At 40.2% G+C, this 24,278-nt stretch overlaps 1 protein-coding gene across 1 annotated transcript in view; it reads right to left on the bottom strand.

Annotated features, from left to right (window-relative positions):
- Nucleotides 1–24,278, bottom strand: part of NWD2 (NACHT and WD repeat domain containing 2) — a 161,271-nt gene that overhangs the window by 82,433 nt on the left and 54,560 nt on the right. The window contains exon 2 of the mRNA XM_069494563.1: nt 10,643–10,731. Within this exon, the coding sequence (XP_069350664.1) occupies nt 10,643–10,731 (89 nt within the window). The remainder of the gene's footprint in view (nt 1–10,642; nt 10,732–24,278) is intronic.

Raw genomic sequence — 24,278 nt, forward strand, 5'->3', positions numbered from 1 at the left:
TGAACAGCTGTATACAGCCTGGACCCAAACACAAAAACACCAAGGGTAGGGGAGATCAGGAAAAGGCTGCCATAGTCATTCAGCTATGAAGCAATGAAAGCCTGAGCAAAGACAGATTTGCAAAATGCAAAGAGAAGGCGAGCTTCTAAGAAACACTGTGGCAGACGAATGCATCGGAACAGCGGCAGCTTGCATCTAGGTTGTAAAGGGTGGAAGAATGGACTACAAGCCAAGAGTATGAAGTCTCGAAGACTGGGAAGTAGTAGCAACTGAGAAACCGGGAAAGGGGGAGGAAGGATGAGTTCAGTTTTAAACACATTAACATCCAAAGAAACAGAATTATGGAGGTGACAGAACTGCTGACGGAGGGATTACTTACACACAGGCAGCAGCTTAAGGAGAAGATAATGCTCTCAGTGGGGCCTAGGGAGAAAGAAAACCAGGTGGATGGGTCTGGACCTGCACTGTCAAAGGAAACACGGAGAGATGGCACCTCAGCAAGTGAGAACAGGCAAGTCCCAGAACAAAAGGGCCCCAGGAGGTACCTTTGCCCGGTGACGTGGTTTGGCTGTTTGGCCCCACCAAATCTCATGTTGGGATTTGATTCTCTGTGTGGAAGGCAGGGCCTGGTGTTTGGGTCAGGAGGGTGGATCCCTTATGAATGGTGTGGTGCCCTCCCTGTGATAACGAGTGAGTTCTCACTGCATTAGTTCATGAGAAAGCTGGCTGCTTAAAAGAGCCTGGCACTTTTTTATATGTTTGCCAGCCATTATTCCGTCTTCTTTTGCAAAGTTTCTGTTCATGTCCTTTGCCTGCTTTTTATTGGGGTTATTTGATTTTTTCTTGTTAATTTTCTTAAGTTCTATATAGATTCTTATTACCAGCCCTTTATCATTGTAGCATGCAAATATTTTCTCCCATTCTGTAGGTTGTCTATGTGCTCTAATGATAGTTTCCTTGGCTATGCAGAAGCTTTTTAATTTGATCAGGTCCCATTTATTGATTTTTGTTGCTGCTATGATTGCTTTGGGGGTCTTATTCATAAATTCTTTGCCTAGGCTGACGTTGGTAAGACTTTTCCCAACATTTTCTTCTAGAATTCTTATGGTTTCACGTCTTAGGTTTAAGTCTGTTATCCATTGTGAGTTGATTTTTGTGAGAGGTGAGAGGTGCAGATCCAGTTTCAATCTTCTGCATGTGGATATACAACTTTCCCAGCACCATTTATTGAAGAGATTCTTTTCCCCAGCGTATATTTTTGTCTGCTTTGTCAAAGATTAGATGACGATATGAGGATGGTTTTATATCTGGGAAATGCAAATCAAAACCACAATGAGATATCACTTAACTCCAGTGAGAATGGCTTTTACCAAAATGTCCCAAAACAACAAATGTTGGCATGGATGGGGAGATAAGAACACTCTTACACTGCCGGTGGGAGAACAAATTAGTACAATCTCTGTGGAAAGTAATTTGGAGATACCTCAAAGAACTAAAAATAGAAATACCATTTGACCCAGCAATCCCACTATTAGGCATCTACCCAAAGGAAAAAAAGACATTTTGTAATAAAGACATCTATACTCAAATGTTTATAGCAGCACAATTCACAATTGCAAAGATGTGGAAACAACCCAAGTGCCCATCAATACATGAGTGGATTAATAAAATGTGGCATGTGCATGCCATGTGGTATATGTGTATGTATACTACTCAACCATAAAAAACAATGGTGAACTAGCACCTCTTGTATTATTCTGGATGGAGCTGGAGCCCATTCTTCCAAGTGAAGTATCACAAGAATGGAAAAACAAGCACCACATGTACTCACCATCAAACTGGCACTAACTGATCAGCACTCAGGTGCTCACGAGGAAGTAACACTCATGGGTTGCGGGGCAGGTGGCGGGGGTGGAGGGGACGGGTAAACGCGTAACTGACGGGTGCGGAGGGCACTGTATGGCAGATGCGCACACTTGTAGCTGTGGCTTGGGAGATGCAAAGGCAACATATGTAACCAAAATGTTTGTACCCCCATGATATTCTGAAATTTATAAAAGAAAATAAATAAATAGGCACCTCCTCCCTTTCTTGCTCCTCTCGCCATGTGACACATCTGCTCCCGTTTGCCTTCCGCCTTGGCTGGAAGCCCCCTGAAACTCTCACCAGAAGCAGCTGCTGGCGTGACGCTTCCTGTACAACCTGCAGAACTGTGAGCTGAATAAAGCTCTTTGCTTTGTCAATTACCCCGCCTTGGGCATTCCTTTCTAGCCGAGCAAAAGGGACGAACACATCAAGGACAGGCGTCCACCTCTTTGGTGCCTTCAGGTAACATCATGTTGTTATCCTGGGGCACAAAGTAGGTGCAGTCAAGATCTTCCTGCTGGGAGGAGCTGCGGGTTCCACCCTCACGCTTCCCTGTGCAACTAGGAACCCAACACTCACCTGTGGGAGCCCAGGAAGGGGCTGAGGCCCACACGGGAGGGCGCTCACACTCCGAGACCCAGCTGTCACCTAACTGCAAAGGCGTGTGGAGGAAATTACTTTTAAAAGCTATATTTGGCAAAAGGCAACAGAGGGCACCCATTAAGACAAGGACTGTTAATTTAAGATTGGATTAAATAAAAGGAGTCAGAGTTTCCACCACCTGCCTCTCTTGAAATCAAGTTTCAAGTATTAGTACAGCAGGCAAATGACCGACCATAAGTTTGAGTCTGTGCTTATGTTACAGACACTCAGCCCTGATTCCGCAGCCGTTGTGAAAGTGGCCTTAACCATTGCAGTTTACGCACCCTACGCATGCGATGCCCAAAAGTGATAAATAAAAGAAAAAGTTACTCATTTGACAAGTGAAAGAATTATTTTCTTCATCATGTTCTGGATTTGTTTTTTTGCATGTGCGATGCCTTCCCACTCCCAGTGCAGCTCCCCTAGTCACCGTCTCCACTGCCCTCAGCCAGGAGCTCATCCGTTCAGGCATCCCCACTAGACCCCACTCCCACCGAGAGCCCTGCTGCCCAGCCAGCGCACACTGGCCACGTGCAGCTGCCAAGCATTTGCGTCGATGCTGGCCCGAAGTGCAATGTGTTGTGGGTGTAAAATACGCTGGACTTTGAAACTTGGGATAAAAACAAGAATGTAAATGCCTCATTAATAATTTTTATACTGATTATACATTGCAATGATAATGTCTGGGATATTTTTATTGGCTTAAAATATTATTAAAATAAATTTTACCTGTTCCTTTTACTTTTTAAAACATGGTTAGTAGAAAACCTCACATTACATAGGCGGTTTGCCTCTGCGACTCACATTCTACTTCTTTTGCATGGTGCTGGTGAAGGCTTCCGGCTTCTGGGTCTTAGTCATATTGTCAGTAAATTGAACTTACTCAACCAGCACTTATGATATAACCAGTATGAGCCAGGTACTACGAAGATGTAAATAATACAATTGCTAATTTCTAAGAGGGCCCGATTAGTGGGGGAGAGGCATTTAAAAAGTAATTAAAACAATGTAATATGCTAGTAAAGATTAGGAATAAAGACTGGAATCTCAAAGAGGGACATGCACTGTTTCTTAAGGAACGAGTTGAAGATTTTCTACTCATTTGCCGGGGTGCGGGGTGGGGGCGGTGTGCACTGAAGGGCCCCAGCCAGAGGGCACAGTGGGTGTAAAGACTCAGGGTAAGGAAAGAACACGTCTGGGGAACAAATGCAGTTCCGAAAGGCTGGAACAGGCTGCCTGTGGGAGAGAGCGACAGATAGACCTCAGGAGTAGGCAGGAGTGCGAACGGGAACGCGCATGTGATGCTAAGCAGCACAGACTGGATCCTGCAGACAAAGGAGTCACATTTGTGTCTCGGAATCAGCAGCACAGCAACGCTGTGGAGGACGGCCAGCGGGGTAAGGTGGGCAGAGGGCTTGGTGTTAGGGTGGGGAAGGGAGGGATGAAGGCAAACAGACCACATAGGGTAACCATGGCAACAGTCAAGATGACACTAATATAGATTTGAACAAAGGGGAAAGACGGGAGAAGTCTTTAGGGAGGTGGAACTGGCAGGTCTTGGGGATTCACTGGATGTTAGCGGTGAAGAAAAAGGAGGTTTATGAACTTTGCGGCTGAGGTGTAGGTGTCTACTAAAGACGCCGGCTGTGAGAAGGTATTCTGAAGGAGCCACACCAAGCTGAGTAGCTGGACTCAGAGGAAAACTGCTTTAAAATGGAGGTGTCCTAAGTCCCCGGATCAGCTAAATATCTCCGTTAGAGGTCCCTGACCTAAGTAGGCCTCTTCTTGGCTCAGTGTGCCCACAGGCCTATGCGAGACAGATTTATTGGGGGGGGGGGGCGGCTACTTAGGAGTCAGAAAAGACATCCTGGGAAAGCTAGGTCTTAAGTTGGATTCTGAAGGACGGGCTGTGGGATGGCTGGGGGTGAAGAAAGGGTATTTCTCATAGGAAGCGAGAACTGAAACAGACATAGCGAACGGGAATCTAGAGCCAGGAATGGGCAACCAGCAAGATGTGCTCCGGGTCAGGCCAAGAATGGCTTGACTGGCATGACGGTTAACATTGGGAGGAGTGGGAGACGAAGCTGAACAAACACCTGTGGCCACTCTAAAGAATATACACTGGGGAAAAGAATCCTTATTCAATAAATGGTACTGGGAAACTGGATAGCCTCATGTAGAAGACTGAAACAGGACCCACAGCTTTCACCTCTCACAAAAATCAAATCACGGTGGATAACAGACTTAAACCTTAGGTGTGAAACTATTAGAATTCTAGAAGAAAATGTGGGAAAGACTCTTATAGACATTGGCCTAGGCAAAGAATTTATGAAGAAGACCCCAAAGGCGAAAAAAATAAATAAATGGGACCTGATTAAATTAAAAAGCTTCTGTACAGTCAAGGAAACTATCACAAGAGCAAACAGACAACCTATAGAATGGGAAAAAATTTTTGCATGCTACACATCCGATAAAGGACTGATAACTAGAATCTATTTAGAACTCAGGAAAATCAGTAAGAAAAGATCAAACAACCCTATCAAAAAGTGGGCAAAGGACATGAATAGAAAATTTTCAAAAGAAGATAGAAGAATGGCCAACAAACATGAAAAAATGCTCAACATCTCTAATCATCAGGGAAATGTAAATCAAAACCACAATGAGATATCACTTAACTCCAGTGAGAATGGCCTCCATCAAAAAGTCCCAAAACAATAAATGTTGGCGTGGATGCAGAGAGACAGGAATACTCATACACTGCTGGTGGGACTGCAAACTAGTGCAACCTCTGTGGAAAGCAATATGGAGATACCTTAAACAGATACAAGTAGACCTACCATTCGATCCAGAAATCCCATTATTGGGCATCTACCCAAAAGAACAAAAGACATTCTATGACAAAGACATCTGCACCCGAATGTTTATAGCAGCACAATTCACAATCGCAAAGATGTGGAAACAACCTAAATGCCCATCAATACATGAGTGGATTAGTAAAATGTGGAATATGTATACCATGGATTATTACTCAGCTATAAGAAATAATGGGGATATAGAATCCCTTTTGTTCTCCTGGATAGAGTTGAAACCCATTCTACTAAGTGAAGTATCCCAAGAATGGAAAAATAAGCACCACATGTACTCACCAGCAAATTGGTTTCCCTGATCACCACCTAAGTGCGCATTTGGGAATAACACTAATTGGGTGTCGGGCAGATGTGGGGGGGTGGGGGGGATGGGTGTATACCTACATGATGAGTGCGATACGCACTGTCTGGGGTATGGACACGCTTGAAGCTCTGTCTGGGGGTGTGGGGGGCATGGGCAATATACATAACCTAAACTTTTGTACCCCCATAATAAGCTGAAATAAAAAAAAATAATGGAGACATGTCAAAGAAACATGGTGGCCAGCTTAATCTGGGAGAATATCCGTATCAAATAAATGATATTAACAGATTATAATCCCAATGACTAAAATAAGTCAAGTTCTTGTTAATGTAAACAAATACGTCTATAAATGGAGAGAATGAAAAGAGTTTCCTTACAATAGAATGCCAACTAACAAATGTAGAACGAATGATGTGGTTAGACAATCACTGGCAGGTATCACAGTAATAATTTAAGCAAGAATTATCAAAGGATGCTAAAATTTAAGGTTGAAATTTTGATAAGGAGCAGAATATTTACATGGTCTCAAAGTGTCTCCCACAGAATACTTACTAATTACAACAGGGAAGATAGTGACTTCACAGTGGAGAAGGCTGGCAGACGCCAGCTTGTCCCAGTGATCCAGGCTGGCGTCACTGGTAATGAAACAGGCTGATGCAGGTGCCTGCTGGTGGCTGCCCTGCGAGAGAGACACCTTTGCTTCCCTGGTCCTCCTGCCAAAGATGCAAAATCTGGACCTAACCAAGAGGGAACATCAGATAAACCTTAATCGAAAGACATCTTACAAAATAATAGGCCTATACTTTTCAAAACTGTCAAGGTTATGAAGGACTAAGAAAGACTGAGGAACTGTTCCAGATTGAAAGAGATGAAAGAGATATGTTAATTAAATGCAATGTGTAATCCTGGATTGGATCCTTAAAAATTATTTTTCTATTACCATGTAGGATATTATTAAAATAACTATCAAATGTTAAAAAAAAATAAAGAGACACCTTATAGGCAGCAGGGAGCCAATAAAAACTTTTAAGCAAAGGAACTGAAAATATGGCATTCAAATACGGTGGCTCTGGTGGGGTGGACAGAAAATCTCAAGCAGGGTGATGGCGTAGGCAGCTCTGCTGAACACGTTTTTTACTAAGCCCCACTGAATGCCAAGCTCTGTTCTAGGCCTGGGACTTAAACAGGAACCAGACCCTTCCTCAAGGACTTGAGACCTACCGAGGGTAAGCAAGAAAAGAGACCACTTGAGATGCTTTTTGTTCACCTCATTTTTGAGGCAGTGAGGGTTAGACCAGGGCCTGGGCAGTGGAGAGGCAAAGCAAGAACGGGTATAACCACACACACTTCATTTTGGTTCCTGCACCATCTGCTTTCACCCTCGTCTGTCTGTGTTTTTCCCAATTCATTCTCCTTGTTCTTACTTGTAAGTGTAGCTGGAGGCACTTAATGAATGCTAGCAAATCAAATAACATGTTATTTAAACACCATGTCTTTTCCTGAAGCCATGGGTGTTCTTTGCTCTAAGTGGGCTTGATGTGCTTTCCACGGAGCTGTTTCGATCTCTGTGCAATCAACCTATGTATGTATATATCACATATAATATTAACTGAAGTTCATATAAATCAGGGTCTTCTGCATTTTATGAAATATGTTTAAATGAAAAAATAAAGGAAGTACTACAAAATCACTTGTCAAACAGGCACAGAGATAAAAGTATATGGGCTTGCTTAAAATGTAACTCCATAGTCTATCAATTAAATTTAATTAAGAGTTGGCTAAATGGCTGACTATGTGCCAGCTACTTGACTGGCCACTGGGATAAGAGGAATAAAACACAATCTCAGTCCTGAGAACTTTTATTAATAGACTTTATGGGCAGGTGATGCAGTTTCCTTAACCAGATGTCTCCTTTTCTCCACTGCTCACTTTAGTTCCTACCACCATCCCTTCTTGCTTGCACTATGCCCCTGCTGTCACCGTTCCTTCCCCTCCTTCTATTCTACTCACAGCACCTGAGCAAACCGCTTAAAGGTGGGTCATATCACATGACGCTTTCCCTTGTACCTCAGTAAAATTCTAAGTTCTTAATCTTGGCCCAGAAGGTCTCCCGTGATCTGCTCCCGCCTCAGACTCTCGTCTTTGCTCCCTGCGCTGGGACTCCTGCCACCTCCAGACAGCTGCACCACTTGCTCCATCAGTCTCTGCAGGTCTCTGCTCGAAGGTCATATTAACACTGAGTCCTTCTCTGACCACCTGGCATTTCCTAACCTCTCTTTCCCTGCTTTATTTTTCGTAAAAGCATTTATTCAATAAAATGCATTTATTATTGGAAGCTCCACAGAAGAGGGCCTTTTTGGTTTGCTCCTGTATTCCCATTACTTAGAACGCTGCCGAGCAGTCCGTGCTCAACAAATACTTCTTAAATGAACTGGATGGATGATTACGCTCTGGATTTTAGGGGCACAAAGAGTAGGGTCATGGCCCATCCTGGGAGGGACAGGGGGATCAGAGAAGGCTTTCTTTCACAAGTGATATTTTGGCTGAATCTTTGATCATTTTTTAATGCACTCACATTCATTTATTCAACAAATTCTCATGATGTTCCCTATGTGCCAGGGACTCTTCCAGGACAGGAATGTAGCTGTCATGAAGGCAGACAAGCCTCCGTTCTTGTGGAATTTACAGTCTGGTGGGAGAGAGATGATAATCAAGCAGATACATAAGTAAACAAAAATGTCCCAGGCTATGCAAAGAACTAAAATAGTATAATATAAAAGAGGCGGTTACTTTGGATTGGGCCATTAGGGAAGCATCTCTAGGAAGTGACCTTTCAGCGGGGACTGAGGGACATGAAGAAAGCAGCCATGGGAAGATGAAGGGGCTAAGTATTCCCAGCACAGAGAATAGCCAGGGCAAAATTTTTAAGTGGGAATGGGCTTGGGGTGCTCTTGGAACCAAGAGAAGCACATGGAGCTGCAGGGCAGTGGGCAGATGGGAAAGGCACAGCCTGAGATCGGATAGGAGGCGTCGTGAGCAGGAGGAGGACCCAGGAGGCGAAGCAGGGAGGAGCCAGACTGGAAAGCACGCCAGGCAGAGAGGACAGCACAAGCAAAGGCGAGCAGGCGTGAAATAGATTTGGTACGTTTCAGTTACTCTAGGAAACTCATTTCTCCTGGGTTCAATGCGCAATGGAATTGGGAACACCAAGGGGGTAAACAGTCTTTTGATGAAGCTTCTGGCACCATATTTTGCTGCAGTTGAGAGAAGAGAACTCTTTCTCTAAAGAACATATCTTCAGGGTGGGCTATAATGAGCCTACCATAAAAGACTATACTAAAAAGTATATTCTCAGATTCTTAGAAGATTCAGATATTATGTATTTGACCTCCTGTTAAGTCTAGAGCTGAGAAGCAAAAGTAATCTTGCATATTTTATTTTATTCTAAACACAACCTCAGACAGGCAAGTTGTTGCCGTCCCTATCTGACACTGGACTGAAGGAGAGTCGGGCTCAGTGCCGCTTCCTCTGCTCCCTGGTGCCTCCTCGCGGATTCAGTGCACCTGCCCGGAATGCACCTGCCCTCAGTTTATTCTGCGGGCCTTGCCTTCTACGGTCTTCCCTTTGCTGTATCTGTCTTCTCCTGTGCCTGCCTCTAATTCAGAAAATATACCTTTCTTTTTCCTCCCGCCCTCAGCTCATCCTAGTGAACACCATGTGTTATGGAGGCTGTTCTATAGCTCGACAACTTCTTCCCTCTGCTGCCAAAAGTGATGCAAAACAAAACAAACTCGAAGATGGGATTAATATGCTTGGATGCATCTCTCCCTCTGCGGTAATTGAGTCCCCAAGGAGTGTCTAAGTCTTTGGGAATTCTGACAGATGGAAGTTTTGTAACAATTGGGACCCTGTTATCAGCAGAACCAGAGTCCTCAGAGAAGGTAGTGATGAATTTATGACAAGGAATTTAATTTAGGTTCACAATTTATCAAGTAAATGGTGACTTATGAGTGACTATTCAGTATGTGTCTGCTGTTGACTGACATTATGCATTGAGCTTGAAACCATTTTGAGACTATTACTTTATACATCATATTAGAAAGCATCACAAGATAAATATTTATCCAGGAGGAAACGAAGGGTGAAATTTTCTTCCATGAACAATGGTGTGTTTTGCACTCTTGCACCACAAAACTCTATTACATATTCATCACTTGACAATGGTAATGTGTAGTTTAGATAGCACCAGAAAGTTAAGATTTCCATTATAAATGAGGTTGAAAAATTCCTACTAAATAATGTTATCTGTTGCAGGAGCCATTGACTCTTTCAGTTTTTGGATGTCCAAGATCTGTCCAATGTTTTCAAGTACTTTTTCATTAGGTGGCAAAATCAATGCGGTATAAAAATGTTAGGAATGTTCATGAACTTTAGCAATGATGTTTGCAGTTACTCTCTCTTGAAAGGCTGATAGAATTTTTTTTTTTTTTTTTTTTTTTTTGGTAAATGGTAAAGCTCTGAAATGCTCAGGAGAAAGGATATTCTACAATGTGAACAAAAACTAAAAGGCAAGATAGAAGACAAGGACTGACCAGGCTGTTGAAAGGAAATAATTTTAAAAAGTTGGTCTCGATTTTATGTGCAATATCTTTCTAGAAACCATAACTTAAACTTCGGTCCTCAGCAGCCTTTATTTTTTGAGAATAGTGGAGAGTGTCAAAAAAGCAAGGAAAAAGATGAACCAATAATAGGCAGGGTCCAAGAATCACAGCGTAACAGTACAAAACATGAAAAATGACTAAATACTTTATTTCCATTTGCCAATGGTTTTTTTTACTCATACTTTAAGAAATGAAAATTTTCAGGGCTTAAAAGTTATCTTTATACCACCCAAGTTATGACAAGAAACAAAAATTAGTTATTTGGCTGACATAACTGGAAACAAAATTAATACTAGAGTTACCTGAAATTCCAATCCATAGTTTTCTCTGCAGAATTCTCTCAGTTTAGGGTACACATTTTCTCTTAGTGCCTGTCTTTCTGCTCCCGTGTCTACAGTAGAAAAACAAACACATAGAAAGTGAATATTCCATAGACATATTTCTAGAAAAAAATGAAACCTTAAAATATTAACATTAATATAATTAAGCTGGAGTGCTGAGTTATACAATAACAGGATATCTGGCTGCCGGTATAGATCTGCTCTTAATTCCACAGAGACCCTCCACCGGGCATGCGTAAGAAGCCTGTAGGATGGACCGGTGGTCAGTTCTGTGTGTGCCAGTAGGGCTGAGAATTCACAGTGGATTCTTTATGCCCACACAGGCCTTCACATGGAGCTCTTAAATAGCTATGACCACACTGTCTTTGGAAGAGGTATGAAAAGACAGTGTAGGGCTATCAGGTGTTTTAGCTCCATGAAATATAAAAGTTTCAAAACACACATATACACATACACATTAATTTTGTTACTGATTTCCAAAAAAAATTCAGACTCTTTCATTGTTACCTAGAGTATTTAGAAATAATACAACTTTTACAAAATTCAGCACGGTGTGGAGGCAAACATCAAACACTAGCAGATCCCACCCACTGCAGATTCGACTGTCCAGTGGATTTAGCATCTCCCACCCTGGGCTGGGGGACTTACTGTTGTATCAGAGATAGGAACTGTTTCACATGTGTCACACCATTTAAAAGTTCTGAAATAAAATATTTTTTTATTATCTCCTGTCATTAAAAAAATACAGGAAGAAATAGAGAACCCGAAACCGGAAGAATCACAGAACAAGCACGTATTTAATGTTGACTATTTTGCAGAGAAGGGATTCTAAAGCCACCTGTGTTGAGCAATTTTGATGTATCAGTGATGACACTGTAAGATCCTTACAAAGAGAAGCTGCTCCTTGCCCAACTAATGTCGGTGAAACCCGAGAAGCACAGCTTTAAAAAATTAGGTTAACATGTTATCCTGTGAAAAGTACCATTTGCTAAATGTGACTCGATCCCAGCCATAACTATAAAACACTTGCATGCCACATAATTTTTAACAAAGATAGCATTTTAAAAGAATTTCCTGACTATTCTCAAGGAAATTTCTCCATGAAAATTCAGCCATATGTTGTGTCGACCTATTCTATTTTCCTACCATTCTCAAGCCTGCTTTGAGAAGGAAATAACTAATCAGGAGAGTCTGCAATGCAGCTGCAGGCTGGCAGAGTGACGAACCTGTGTTTATGTGGAAATCAAAGATCCAGAGGAATACAAGGTCTTCTAGATCACCCTGTGATCTAAACAGATAGGGTCTTTTCCAACCTTATAATGAGGTTCTAAGTCCAAAGAGCAGGCAGAACACCCCCCCCCCCCCCCCCCCCGGGAGCAGTACGTTTGGGCAGGGCCCGCGTGGTGCGTGGCAGTGGCGGGGGCGGTGTGTTACGTGCTCACATCGTTGCTGTGACCTTGACGGCAGGTGCCCTTCCTCCCTGGCCCCATTTTAAGAGCTGAAAACGATAACTTCACAATAAAGCTGATGATATTCAATAAATCTCTCTAAAAGCCCTTAGCAGAGCTTTAAAGCACAAATAACAAAGAAGCCACTTTAAAAAATAAATAGAACCAGACGTGGAAGGTGAGAATATATCAAACAAGAATTACTGTTAAGAAATTCTGAAAAATAGTACTAAATAATACACGAATTATGGAATAATTTAAGGAACAGAAATGTCTTGTTTCTTAAAAAATGTTATTGTAACTCTTATACTAGGTACTGAGACCTGAAAGTACGATAATAAGGAGGATAAGACAGAAACATAGCACCTAATTACTAACATTTACTGAGTGCTTACTGTAGTCTAGTAGGGTGCTAAGTGTTTTTATTTGTATTTTCTTAGTCACTTCAGACGACAACCCTATGAAACAGGTAAAATTATTATTCTACTATTCTATATTTTTAGACAATGTAACTGAGGGTAGAGTAGTTAAGAAACTTGCCCAAGATCATATGGTCACTAAGCTGGAAAACCCAGATTTGAATCCAGGAAGCCATACACCATAGTTTGCTCTAATCATGGAAATATGCAACTGTGAAAAAAGAATCAACCTTTAAAAATGACCAATGTAATAAATAAACAAAACAACTCAGGGATGGTGAAGTCCTAAAACTTATGAAATAAAAAAGTTTGAGTTATCATTGATGGAGTCTTCATTTTCTATGATCCACCCTTCCAACACATCAGTAAGTTCTCTCGCTCTACCTCTAGACGAATACTGAATGAATCTACTTCCGTCATCTCTGCTATTAGATGGAAGCCACATTCATCCTTCATCTGGACTCCACTTCCCTGTTTTCATACTCGCCCCCCCTTTAGTCCATTCTCCACAGAGAGGCTGGACTGATCTATAAAGAGTGAGTCAGATCACATCCCCACCTTGTTATAACCCTCCAGTGGCTCTTCCTGGAACCTGGAATGAAACCCACACTCCTTACGTTGAACGTTCTCTCTCTCCCTAAGCTCGTTTCTTACCACTTGCCCTGTTCACGTCCCTCCAGCAGAACGAGTCTCTGGTAGGTTCCCAGATCACACTCCCACTGGCGAGCCCCTGTTGTAGCTGTGACTTCCTCTTGGAGTGCTTTGTCCTGTGTTCATCTCCTGACATCTCCTGTCATCCAAACGTCAGCCTCAATGCCACCTCCTCAGAGAGGCCTTCTCGGAGCACTCCAGCTACAGCAGCCACTGAACCGCTTCCCACCACCTTATTTTAATTTTGTACAATACTCGTACCTATTGTTTATTTGTTCACTGTCTCCTCTGCTAAAATGTGAGCTCAAAGGGCGTTGGAACCTGCTTTTGTCTCGTTCACTGCTGCATCCTCAGTGATTAGAGTCACGCTCGATTAATGAACGAGGGAATAAGAAAACCACACATGCACCAATGACACACATGGGCTGACAGGCACCGCTGTCCTGCAATTACATCCAGAAACAGGAAGGCTTCCTGTGTCACAGCTGGTCACTGGAGGGATTTAAAAGCAAGACTGTGTGAAATTGTGGGAAATAAACAATGGGATTTAGAAAGTTGGTGTCATGAGGTAAATGAATGAACTGAAATACTGATTTCTTTTCTGGGTTCTGTGTTTGTGGCAGAATATGAACCAAATTATTTTAAACTTTTCTAAATATGTGGAGGAAGTGAATGCATGTATCTGATAGGCATTCTGTACTCTTACTTATATTACAAAAATGACTCAGACTTTCCTATATTTGTACTAATACAGGATGATTGGCTCTGGAACTGAAAAACTAAGATAGAATGGATTAATTATGATGGGTGACAGATCAGCTGGCTTAATTAAATAAAAAAACCTGATTCATACCAACAGCAGATCCGGATGGTTGGCAATTAAAAACATGAGAATGTCATGAGCAGGAAAAATTAGCTCACAGAATCTCACACACCAAAAGGGACCTCTTTAAAAAGTGTTGATCAGAGACAAGGTACGTCATCATTTTTTTTTAATACATAGTCATCACATCTATTTGTATCTGCCCAGCTCCTTAATGCTTTGAAAGGTACATTAATACTTTGGCAGCACTATTAGGTTTTTAAGGGATTGCTTTCCAAATAATTCTTTGGTGATTTCAGAGTTAATGAAGGTCTCTGTGCAGTGTCTGAGTTACTCTCAGAAAGTACATTAGTTGGGGGAAGAATTATTAATCAATACCATTATCCTTGAAACATCTTGATTTGATTTCAATAAGGGTTTAGATTAATTCCAAATTTTTATTAAAGGTAAAAGAGTGCTGAAAGGACCATACAGGATTGGGACCTCATATAGCGCCAGCCTCACCCTAACTTAAGGGATGGACATTAGATTAAGTCACTTTTCCTACACTCTTGACAGCTCAGAAAATCTGTTTAGGATCTACCACACGTCCTCTGCTAAAACTGTCATTCTAGCCGGTCTCCCAGGTTTCTGGACCTTGGCTCTTGCCTGGATTCTCTCTCTTTACCTTACCTCTTACCAGCGATTCATTTGGACAGCCTCCCTGGCTTTTTGGATAGTTGTTTAGGTCAGTTTCTTGTTTGGCAGCTCCCCAAGGTGCTATCTCTTCTCCAAGTCCCTCTGACGCATCTTCCATACCCAACTAGCCACATGCACTCTTCCTTATTTCAATGTCAGCAAATCTTGTCAATTTTATGTCATAAATCTCTTTTTAATTTAGCCACTATTTTCCCACTCACCCTCTCGCTCAGCCGAAAGAAGGGAAAACTCTATTTGATTGACCTATTATCTGTCCCTCCCTCACCACAGTCTGACGCTCCCCAGAGCTGCCAGCAATAATTCCAAGACAAAACAAAACCTTGCTGACATCTGCTGGCCCAGGGGATAAAGGCTAGAATGCTCAGCAGGTGTAAACGTATCCTCTAGCAAAGTTCCGTCTTCTACGGCTGGTCCCCATGTACCCTCTAAAGTCTGAGTTTTCAGATATTACTTGATCTTGACCCTTGTCCTCATATAAACTGCTTCCATGCTCAGAAACTCCTATGTACTGCGTCACCCTTGTTTGGTTGACTGCTGCCCTTCTGAGTCCTGGTCAAATGCAGCAAGGTTTGTGAACTCTTGCTAGAGACAGGCATGTCTGCTCTAGGTCACCCCATAGCACTCTGCTCATTGCTATGTAACATCACATATTGGGATGTATTGAAAATTACTATAATTATTATTTTTTGTTTGTATCCCCCATGAGACCATGAATTCATGGAAGGCAGGAACTTTCTCATACATCTTTACATCTTAGAAATTAGAGCAGATCCCAAAACATAATTATTACTCAATAAATGAATGGGCAAATAGATGCTACTATAATGAAAACATCAACTAAAAGCAAACCAAAAAGTTAATTTGTCTCTATAAAGTTAACCTAAATCAAAGTCCAATCATTTTTAAGTAAGAGTTGACTATGTTGATGGCATTAATAGTCATTTGTGAATCTGGGGTGATGTTACAAAATTTATGATGCACTATGGCATTGTGAAGAACTTTGTGGATCTTCTTCCCAATAAGCAACAATCAAACTTGACAAAATTGCTAAAATAACTATTTTAAATTTCTGTAAATCAATCAAAGACCAAAGGCATAAAAGAATTGAAAAGTGATTATTCACAAAAAATAACTGAACTTTAGGTAAGTGCAGTAAGAGTCTATGGGATTCTTGCCTGGGGCTTCTCCTATCCCCGCCTTCTAATCCCGCCAGCTCAAAGCAAGTCAAGCTGAAACCATCAACATCATTGGCAGAGAAGGCTCACTTGATTAGGAGCTGAGCTCGGAAAAACTCCATGCCTGTCAGTGTTGTCAACAGCAGTAGTGGTCTCAGAGGTAGATAAACGGGCCCAGTGGATTTAACAAGGAGACCAAGAAAATAAACAGCCACAGAGGGGCTGAATAAGCTCTATGCATACTCCCGGCCAATAGGAAGGCTACATATAAACACAAGAATGATTGACAGCTACCCACACAGTCCTGGCTGACTTTGAGCCTGTTTACCTGGGCAGCAGAAACATGAGAAGGTCTGGCAGAAAGTAAAAGCTGTGATAGACGTAAACACTGCCTGAACTTTAAATGTGTTTCCCAACCCATACACATTGATACAGTAGAAACCTTACTCGTTTGAGGTATTTGAGAAAAAAAATTGACAACACTGATTGATACTAAGCTAAGTAGACAAATGGGTGACCCCCAGGAAACCAGACTTAATAATAGAGATTATTAATAATTAAATAACTGTGCAGAGACATCAGTAGCACACACTGCAGGGAAGAGATTCCACAGATTTAGTCCAGGCAAGTTACTAAATGAAGAAAAAAAACATATAAAGAAACAATTAAAAAATAGCACTCAGAGATGAAAAATCAGAATCTAGAGTTTATCTAAAATGTCCAATTTTCACAAAAAATTATGAGACATACTAGCAAAGAGAAAAATGTGAAATATGTTCAGGAAAAATAAGTGAATAGAAACTGTCTCTGAGTGTATTCAGATGTTGGATTTAGCTGACAAAGTCTTCAAAAGCAGCTATTATAAATATATTCAAAGACATTAAGATAACCATGTTTAAAGAATGAAGGAAAATGAACAGAGCCCTAATATACTTGTGGAACAACATCAACTATACTGGTACGTATGTAAGGGAGTCCCAAAAAGAGAAGAGAAAGAGAAAGAAGGAAAAAATTAAAGAAATAATTGCCAAAACCCAAATTTAAAGGGTCCCTGCACCTCTCAGGGACCTGAGGACCAGCCTGTTTAGGGTCCACCACTGTCAGTGACTTTGCCCATTCCAACAGTGAGGCTTCTGAGAGCCCACATGGCACCCCGCCTCCCCAGAGGCATGAGGACTCACCCACCTGAGGCTCACTACCACCAGTGACTCTGCCTACTCCAGTGACCAAAATCACTGCATGAGCATTCCTCTCCAGTGGCTGAAGGACTGGCCCATCTGAGAACTGCAACTGCCAATGACCTCTCTAGTGGGGAAGCCGCAATGTGCCTGCACATGTGCTCCAGGGGCCAAAGGACCAGTCCACCCAAGGCCCTCAGCTGCCACTAGTGACCCCACCCCTTAATCAGCATGTCCATCCAAGGGCCCCAAAATTGGCCTGCCTGGCAGCCCTAGCCCCCAGTAAAGTCATGCCACAGCCTCCACAAACACCTATAGCCTAGGCCACTGGGTCAAATGTAGATACCACTGACAATGATTACAGCTGAAGAAATCACATAGACACTACATAAATAAATATGCCCAGCCAAAACCAAAGCCAAAGAATCCTACCCAGTGAAGACTATTAAGACACATCTATAGGAAAAAGTTCTTCCTTATGAAAGTTACTCCATAAAATTAGAAGTGACTGTTCTACCAGATATGCAGAAATCAACATAAGGACACAAGAAACATGGAAAAGCAAGGAAACATAACACCTCCAAAGGATCACAATAATCCTCCAGTAACAGACCCAAAAGAAAAGGAAATTGATGAAATGTCTGAAAATGAATTCAAAATAATGATCTCAGGAAACTCAAGATACAAGAGAATACAGATAGAAAATCAATGAAATCAGGAAAACAATTCATGATTTGAATGAGAAACTCAACAAAGAGATGGATATTGTAAAAAAAAGAATTAGAAATCTTGGAATCAAACAATTCAATAAATGAAATAAAAAATATAATCAAGAACTTCACTTAATAGAATGGATTCCAACTCTCTCCAGGAGAACAAAAGGGATTCTATATCAACATTATTTCTTATAGCTGAGTAATACTCCATGGTATATATAAACCACAATTTACTAATCCATTCATGAATTGATGGGCATTTGGGTTGTTTCCACATCTTTGCAATTGTGAATTGTGCTGCTATAAACATTCGGGTACAGGTGTCTTTGTCATAGAATGACTTTTGTTCCTCTGGGTAGATGCCCAATAATGGGATTGCTGGATCGAATGGTAGGTCTACTTGAATCTGTTTAAGGTATCTCCATAATGCTTTCTACAGGGGTTGCACTAGTTTGCAGTCCCATCAGCAGTGTATGAGTGTTCCTATCTCTCCGCATCCACGCCAACATATGTTGTTTTGGGACTTTTTGATAAAGGCCATTCTCACTGGAGTTAAGTGATATCTCATTGTGGTTTTGATTTGCATTTCCCTGATGATTAGGGATGTTGAGCATTAAGCTGTCTCTGAGGATATGGTAAAATCTTTTCCTGGTGTTCTGGTGGATCTGTGAGTGCTGAAGCAGGACCATCTTGGCAAAAAGCAAATCCCTCAGCATCCTGTTGGTTCAGATGGTATTGATCTCTAGGCTTGGTCGGAAGCATAAATTCCTGTGAGGACTTATTCAATTAAGACATACCACCACCTCCCAGAGTTAATGAGGAGTCATCTATCACTTCAGGTATCCAAAAGCATTGCTCCTTTTCCCCAAAGAGGGATTTGTTCCTTTTCTTCTACTTCTTTCTTCCAAGAATGGAAATGTAATTTTCAGGGATGTCCCGTTGACCTACCCTATGGTACTCAGGGAGGAAATATTCAGAAATCACTAAGTTATTTTTTGTTTCCAGAAATGTTATGATGTTATAGAATAAAATATAAAATGTGATAGAATAGGGTAAGCAATAACAACAGCAAAGCAGGGACTTCTCTGCTATTTTCCTGGAGTATTGATCAAGAGTCCAATATAGGAAACATATCATGTTTAAACATAATAACACAAATACTCTGGAGTCTTTATATAGTAAAATATAAAATGTGTCTTTATAACTAATTCTTTGAATTTTGGCATCAATTACTTTCAGAAGTTGATAAAGGGATGTTTCTATTGTACTTCCATATCGTCTGTAATGTTAGTAAAGAAGATTTTGTCATATATGACATAGAATTATAGAATATTTAACAAATAAAATTGGTAACTCTTGTGGAAAAAAAAACAACTTCAACAAGACACTAGATCATGCAGAAGAAAGAATCTCTAAACTTGGAGACAGGCTTTTTTTTTTTTAATAATCCAGTCAGACAGAAAAATAAAGAGAAAAAGCAATAAAGAAATCCTACAGGATTTATGGGGCACCATGAAGTGAAAAAAAATTTACATTATGGAATTTCCAAAAGGAGAAGAGATGAGAAAAGGCATAAAAAACCCTATTTAATGAAACAATTGCTGAAAACTTCCCTAGTTTTAGGAGAGTTGTAAATATCCAGACCCAGGGAGCTCAAAAATTCCCAAATAGATTCAACTCCCAAAGCTTCTCTCTGTAGCAATTATAGTCAAATTGTCAAAAGTCAAAGGCAAAAACAGAATTCTAAAAACAGCAAGAGAAAAGCATCAAATCACATATAAATGAAATCCTCAAGAGATTAATGGTAGATTTTTCAGCAGAAACCTTACAGGCCAGGAGAGAATGGGATGATATATTCAAAGTGCTGAATTAAAAAAACCTGCCAGCGAAGATACTACACTCAACAACTCTATCCTTCAAAAATTAAAGAGAAATAAAGTCTTTCCCAGATAAGCAATACTGAGGGAATTCACTACTGGACTGACTCTATAAGAAACGCTTAGGGGAGTCTGACATCTGGAAGCAAAAGGATGATAACTATCATCATGAAAACACATGAAAGAATAAGACTCCTGGGTAGAGCAGATACATAAATGAGCAAGTGAAAGAAATCTAACCTTATAGCTACAGAAAACCACCAAACCACAACTAACATTTAATTTAAATTTCACCCTAGACCAAATGGACCTAACAGATATTTACAGAACATTTCATCCTAAATCTGTAAAATATACATTCTTCTCATCAGCACATAAAACATTCTTCAGGATAGAGAATATGTAAGGCTACGAAACAAGTCTCAACAGATTTTTAAAAACTGAAATAATATCAAGTATTTTTTCAGACTGCAAAGAAAAGCAACTAGAAATCAGTAACAAGAGGAACTTTAGAAACTGTACAAATACATGGAAACAAAATAACATGCCCCTAAATGTCCAGTGGGTACAGGAAGAAATTAAGAAGGAAACAAAAAAATTCCATCAAACAAATGAAAAGAGAAACAGAGCATACCAAAACCTATGGTATACATCAAAATCAGTATTAGGAGGTAATTTTATAGCAATAAATGCCTACATCAAAGGGCAGAAAGATTTCAAATAAACAACCTAATGTTGCACCTTAAGGAACTAGAAAATCCAGAACAAATCAAATCCAAAATTAGAAGAAAAGAAGTAATAAAGATCAGACCAGAGCTAACTAAAATAGAGACTAAAAACAATACTAAAGGTAAATAAAAGGAAAAGTTGGGTTTTTGAAAAGATAAACAAAATCAACAAAGATTAGCTGAACTAAGAAAAAAGGAGAGAACACTCAAAATCAGAAACAAAAAAGTAAACATTACAACTGATACCATAGAAATACAAATGATCATTAGAGACTATTACGAACTATACACCAATAAAATGGAAAACCTAGAGGAAATGAATAAATTCCTAGACATATAACCTACCAAAACTGAACCAAGAAGAAACAGAAAATCTGAACATATCAATAAAGAGTAATGATATTTAATAAGTAATAAAGTGTCTCACAGCAAAGAAAAGCCCAGGACTGAATGGCTTCACTGCTGAATTCTACCAAACTTTTGAAGAAGAACTAACACCAATGCTTCTCAAACTATTCCAAAAAATTGAAGAACAGGAAATTCTTCCAAACTCATTCTACAAAGCTAACATTACCCTGATACCAAAACTGGAAAAAGACACTCACATAAAACTACAGGCCAATATCCCTGCTGATCATAGATGTTAAACTCCTCAACATAATACTAGCAAACCAAATACAACAGCACAATAAAAAGACTATATACTGTGGTCAAGTGGGATTTACCCCAAGGATGGTTCAACATATGCAAATCAATAAACGCAATATATCACATCAACAGAACGAAGGACTAAAACCATATAATCATCTCTCTAGACAAAGAAAAAGTATTTGCTAAAAGTCAACATCCTTCACAATAAAAACTCAACAGGCCGGGCGCGGTGGCTCACGCCTGTAATCCTAGCACTCTGGGAGGCCGAGGTGGGCGGATCGTTTGAGCTCAGGAGTTCGAGACCAGCCTGAGCAAGAGAGAGACCTCATCTCTACTAAAAATAGAAAGAAATGATATGGACAGCTAAAAATATATATAAAAAAAATTAGCCGGGCATGGTGGTGCATGCCTGTAGTCCCAGCTACTCGGGAGGCTGAGACAGGAGGATCCCTTGAGCCCAGGAGTTTGAGGTTGCTGTGAGCTAGGCTGACGCCACGGCACTCACTCTAGCCTGGGCAACAGAGTGAGACTCTGTCTCAAAAAAAAAAAAAAAAAAAAAAACCCTCAACAAAGCAGGCAGAGAAGGAAAGCACCTCAACACGATAAAGGCCATATATAACACACTCACAGCTACTGATTGGGGAAAAGTTGAAAGCTTTTCCTCTAAGAACTGGAACAAGACAAGGCTGCCCACTTTCAACACTCTTATTTGGCATAGTACTAGAAGTCCTAGCCAGAACAATTAGGCAAGAGAAAGAAATAAAGGGCATTCAAATTGGAAAGCAGGAAGTCAAACTGTCCCTGTTTGCAGACAACATGATCTTACACATAGAAAAACCTAAAGACTCCACCAAAAAACTCTTAGTACTGATAAACTGACTCATTTTGCAGGATTCAAAATCAACACACAAAAATTACTATTGTTTCTATACATCAATAATGAACTTTCTAAAAACAACATCAAGAAAGCAATCCCACTTACAATAGCTACAAAAAAACAATACAATATCTAGGAAGTTAACCAACAAGGTGAAAGATCTCTATGAGGAGAGCTATAAAACACTGATGAAAGAAACTGAAGAGGACACACAATAAATTGGAAAGACATCCCATGTTTTTAGATTAGAAGAATTAATATTGTCAAAGTGACCATACTACCCAAAGCAATCTATAGATTGAATGCAATACCTATCAAAATACCAGTGACATTCTTCACAGATACAGAAAGAACAAACCTAAAATTTGTACAGAACTGGAAAAGACCTCGAATAGCTACAGCAATCCTCAGCAAAAGGAACAAAGCCAGAGGCATCACACTACCTGAATTCAGAATATGCTACAAAGCTAGACTTATCGAAACAGCATGGTTTTCATATAAAAACAGATATATAGACGAATGGAACAGAATAGAGAACTCAGAAATAAATCCATGTATATACAGCCAACTGATTTTTGATGAAGGTGCCAAGAACATACATTGGGAAATGTACAGCCCCTTCAATAAATGGTGCTGGGAAAACTAGATATGTATATGCAGAAGAATGAAACCAGACCCCAACATGTTACCATACACAAAAATCAATTCAAGATGGATTAAAGACTTAAATGTAAGACCTGAAACTATAAAACTACTAGAAGAAAACATAGGGGAAACATTTCAGGACATTGGTCTAGGCAAAGATTTTATGAACAGGACTTCAAAAGCACAAGCAACAAAGTCAAAAATAGACAAATGGGATTATATCAAACTAAAAAGCTTATGCACAGCAAAGGCAACAATTAACAGAGCAAAGAGACAGAGAAAATATATGTAAATTTTTCATCTGGCAAGGGATTGATATCAAGAATATACAAGGAATTGAAATAACTCAACAGCAAAAAATCAAATAATCCAATTTAAAAATGAGCTCAAAAGACATTTCTTAAAAGAAGATATACAAGTGGCCAACAGTTATATGAAAAAATGTTCAATAGAATTAATCATCAGGAAAATGCAAATCAAAACCACAATGAGATATCATCTCACACCAGTTAAAATGGCTATTATCAAAAGACAAAAATGTAACAAATGCTGATGAGGATGCAGAGAAAAGGGAACTCATACCTTGTTGGTGGGAACATAAGTTAGTACAGCCATTATAGAAAACAGTATGGACATGCCTCAAAAACTAAAAATAGAACTATGACACGATCAGCAACTCCACTACTGGAAAGGAAATCAATATATCAATCATATGAATGGATAAAGAAAATATGAAATATATACACAATGGAATACTATTCAGTCATAAAAAAGAATGAAATCCTGTCATTTGTGGCAACATGAATGAGCCTGGAGGACATTATGTTAAATGAAATAAATCAGGCACAGAAAGACAAATATTGCATGTTCTCACACTAAGTGGGACCTAAAAAAAACCTGAGCTCATAGAAGCAGAGGTTACTAGATTCTGGGAAAGGTAAGGGGGAAGGGGATTAGAAAGAGGTTGGTTAATGGATGCAAAATTACAGCTAGGTAGGAAGAATAACTTCTAGTGTTCTATAGCACTGTAGGGTGGACTACAGTTAACAATAATTCATTGTATATTTTCAAATAGCTAGAAGAAAGGATTTTGAGTGTTCCCAATGCAAAGAAATGATAAATGTTTCAGGTTATGGATATGCTAATTACCTTGATTTGATCATTGCACATTGTATACATGCATGAAAATATTCTGTAGCCCATAAATATGTACAATTATTACATATCAATTTAAAACTTTTTAAAAAGTCAAAAGAAAAACTTGATGCCATAACATTTGCATTAGGTGGAAGAAAAAACAATCTCCCTGATATTTGTAAACAGAAACTTGGTCCCCTGCACATCTGCAGCACGAATTCATCATATTTGTAAGGCCTGACATATCTCAAGCCTATGATTTATTTTAAAATAGTCGGCCGGGCACAGTGGCTCACGCCTGTAATCCTAGCACTCTGGGAGGCCGAGGCTGGTGGATCACTCAAGGTCAGGAGTTCGAGACCAGCCTGAGCAAGAGCGAGACCCCGTCTCTATTAAAAATAGAAATTATATGGACAGCTAAAAATATATACAGAAAAAATTAGCCAGGCATGGTGGCACATGCCTGTAGTTCCAGCTACTCGGGAGGCTGAGACAGGAGGATCGCTTAAGCCGAGGAGTTTGAGGTTGCTGTGAGCTAGGCTGATGCCACGGCACTCACTCTAGCCCAGGCAA

The sequence above is a fragment of the Eulemur rufifrons genome, chromosome 19 (assembly GCF_041146395.1).
Source record: "Eulemur rufifrons isolate Redbay chromosome 19, OSU_ERuf_1, whole genome shotgun sequence".
NCBI lineage: Eukaryota > Metazoa > Chordata > Mammalia > Primates > Lemuridae > Eulemur > Eulemur rufifrons.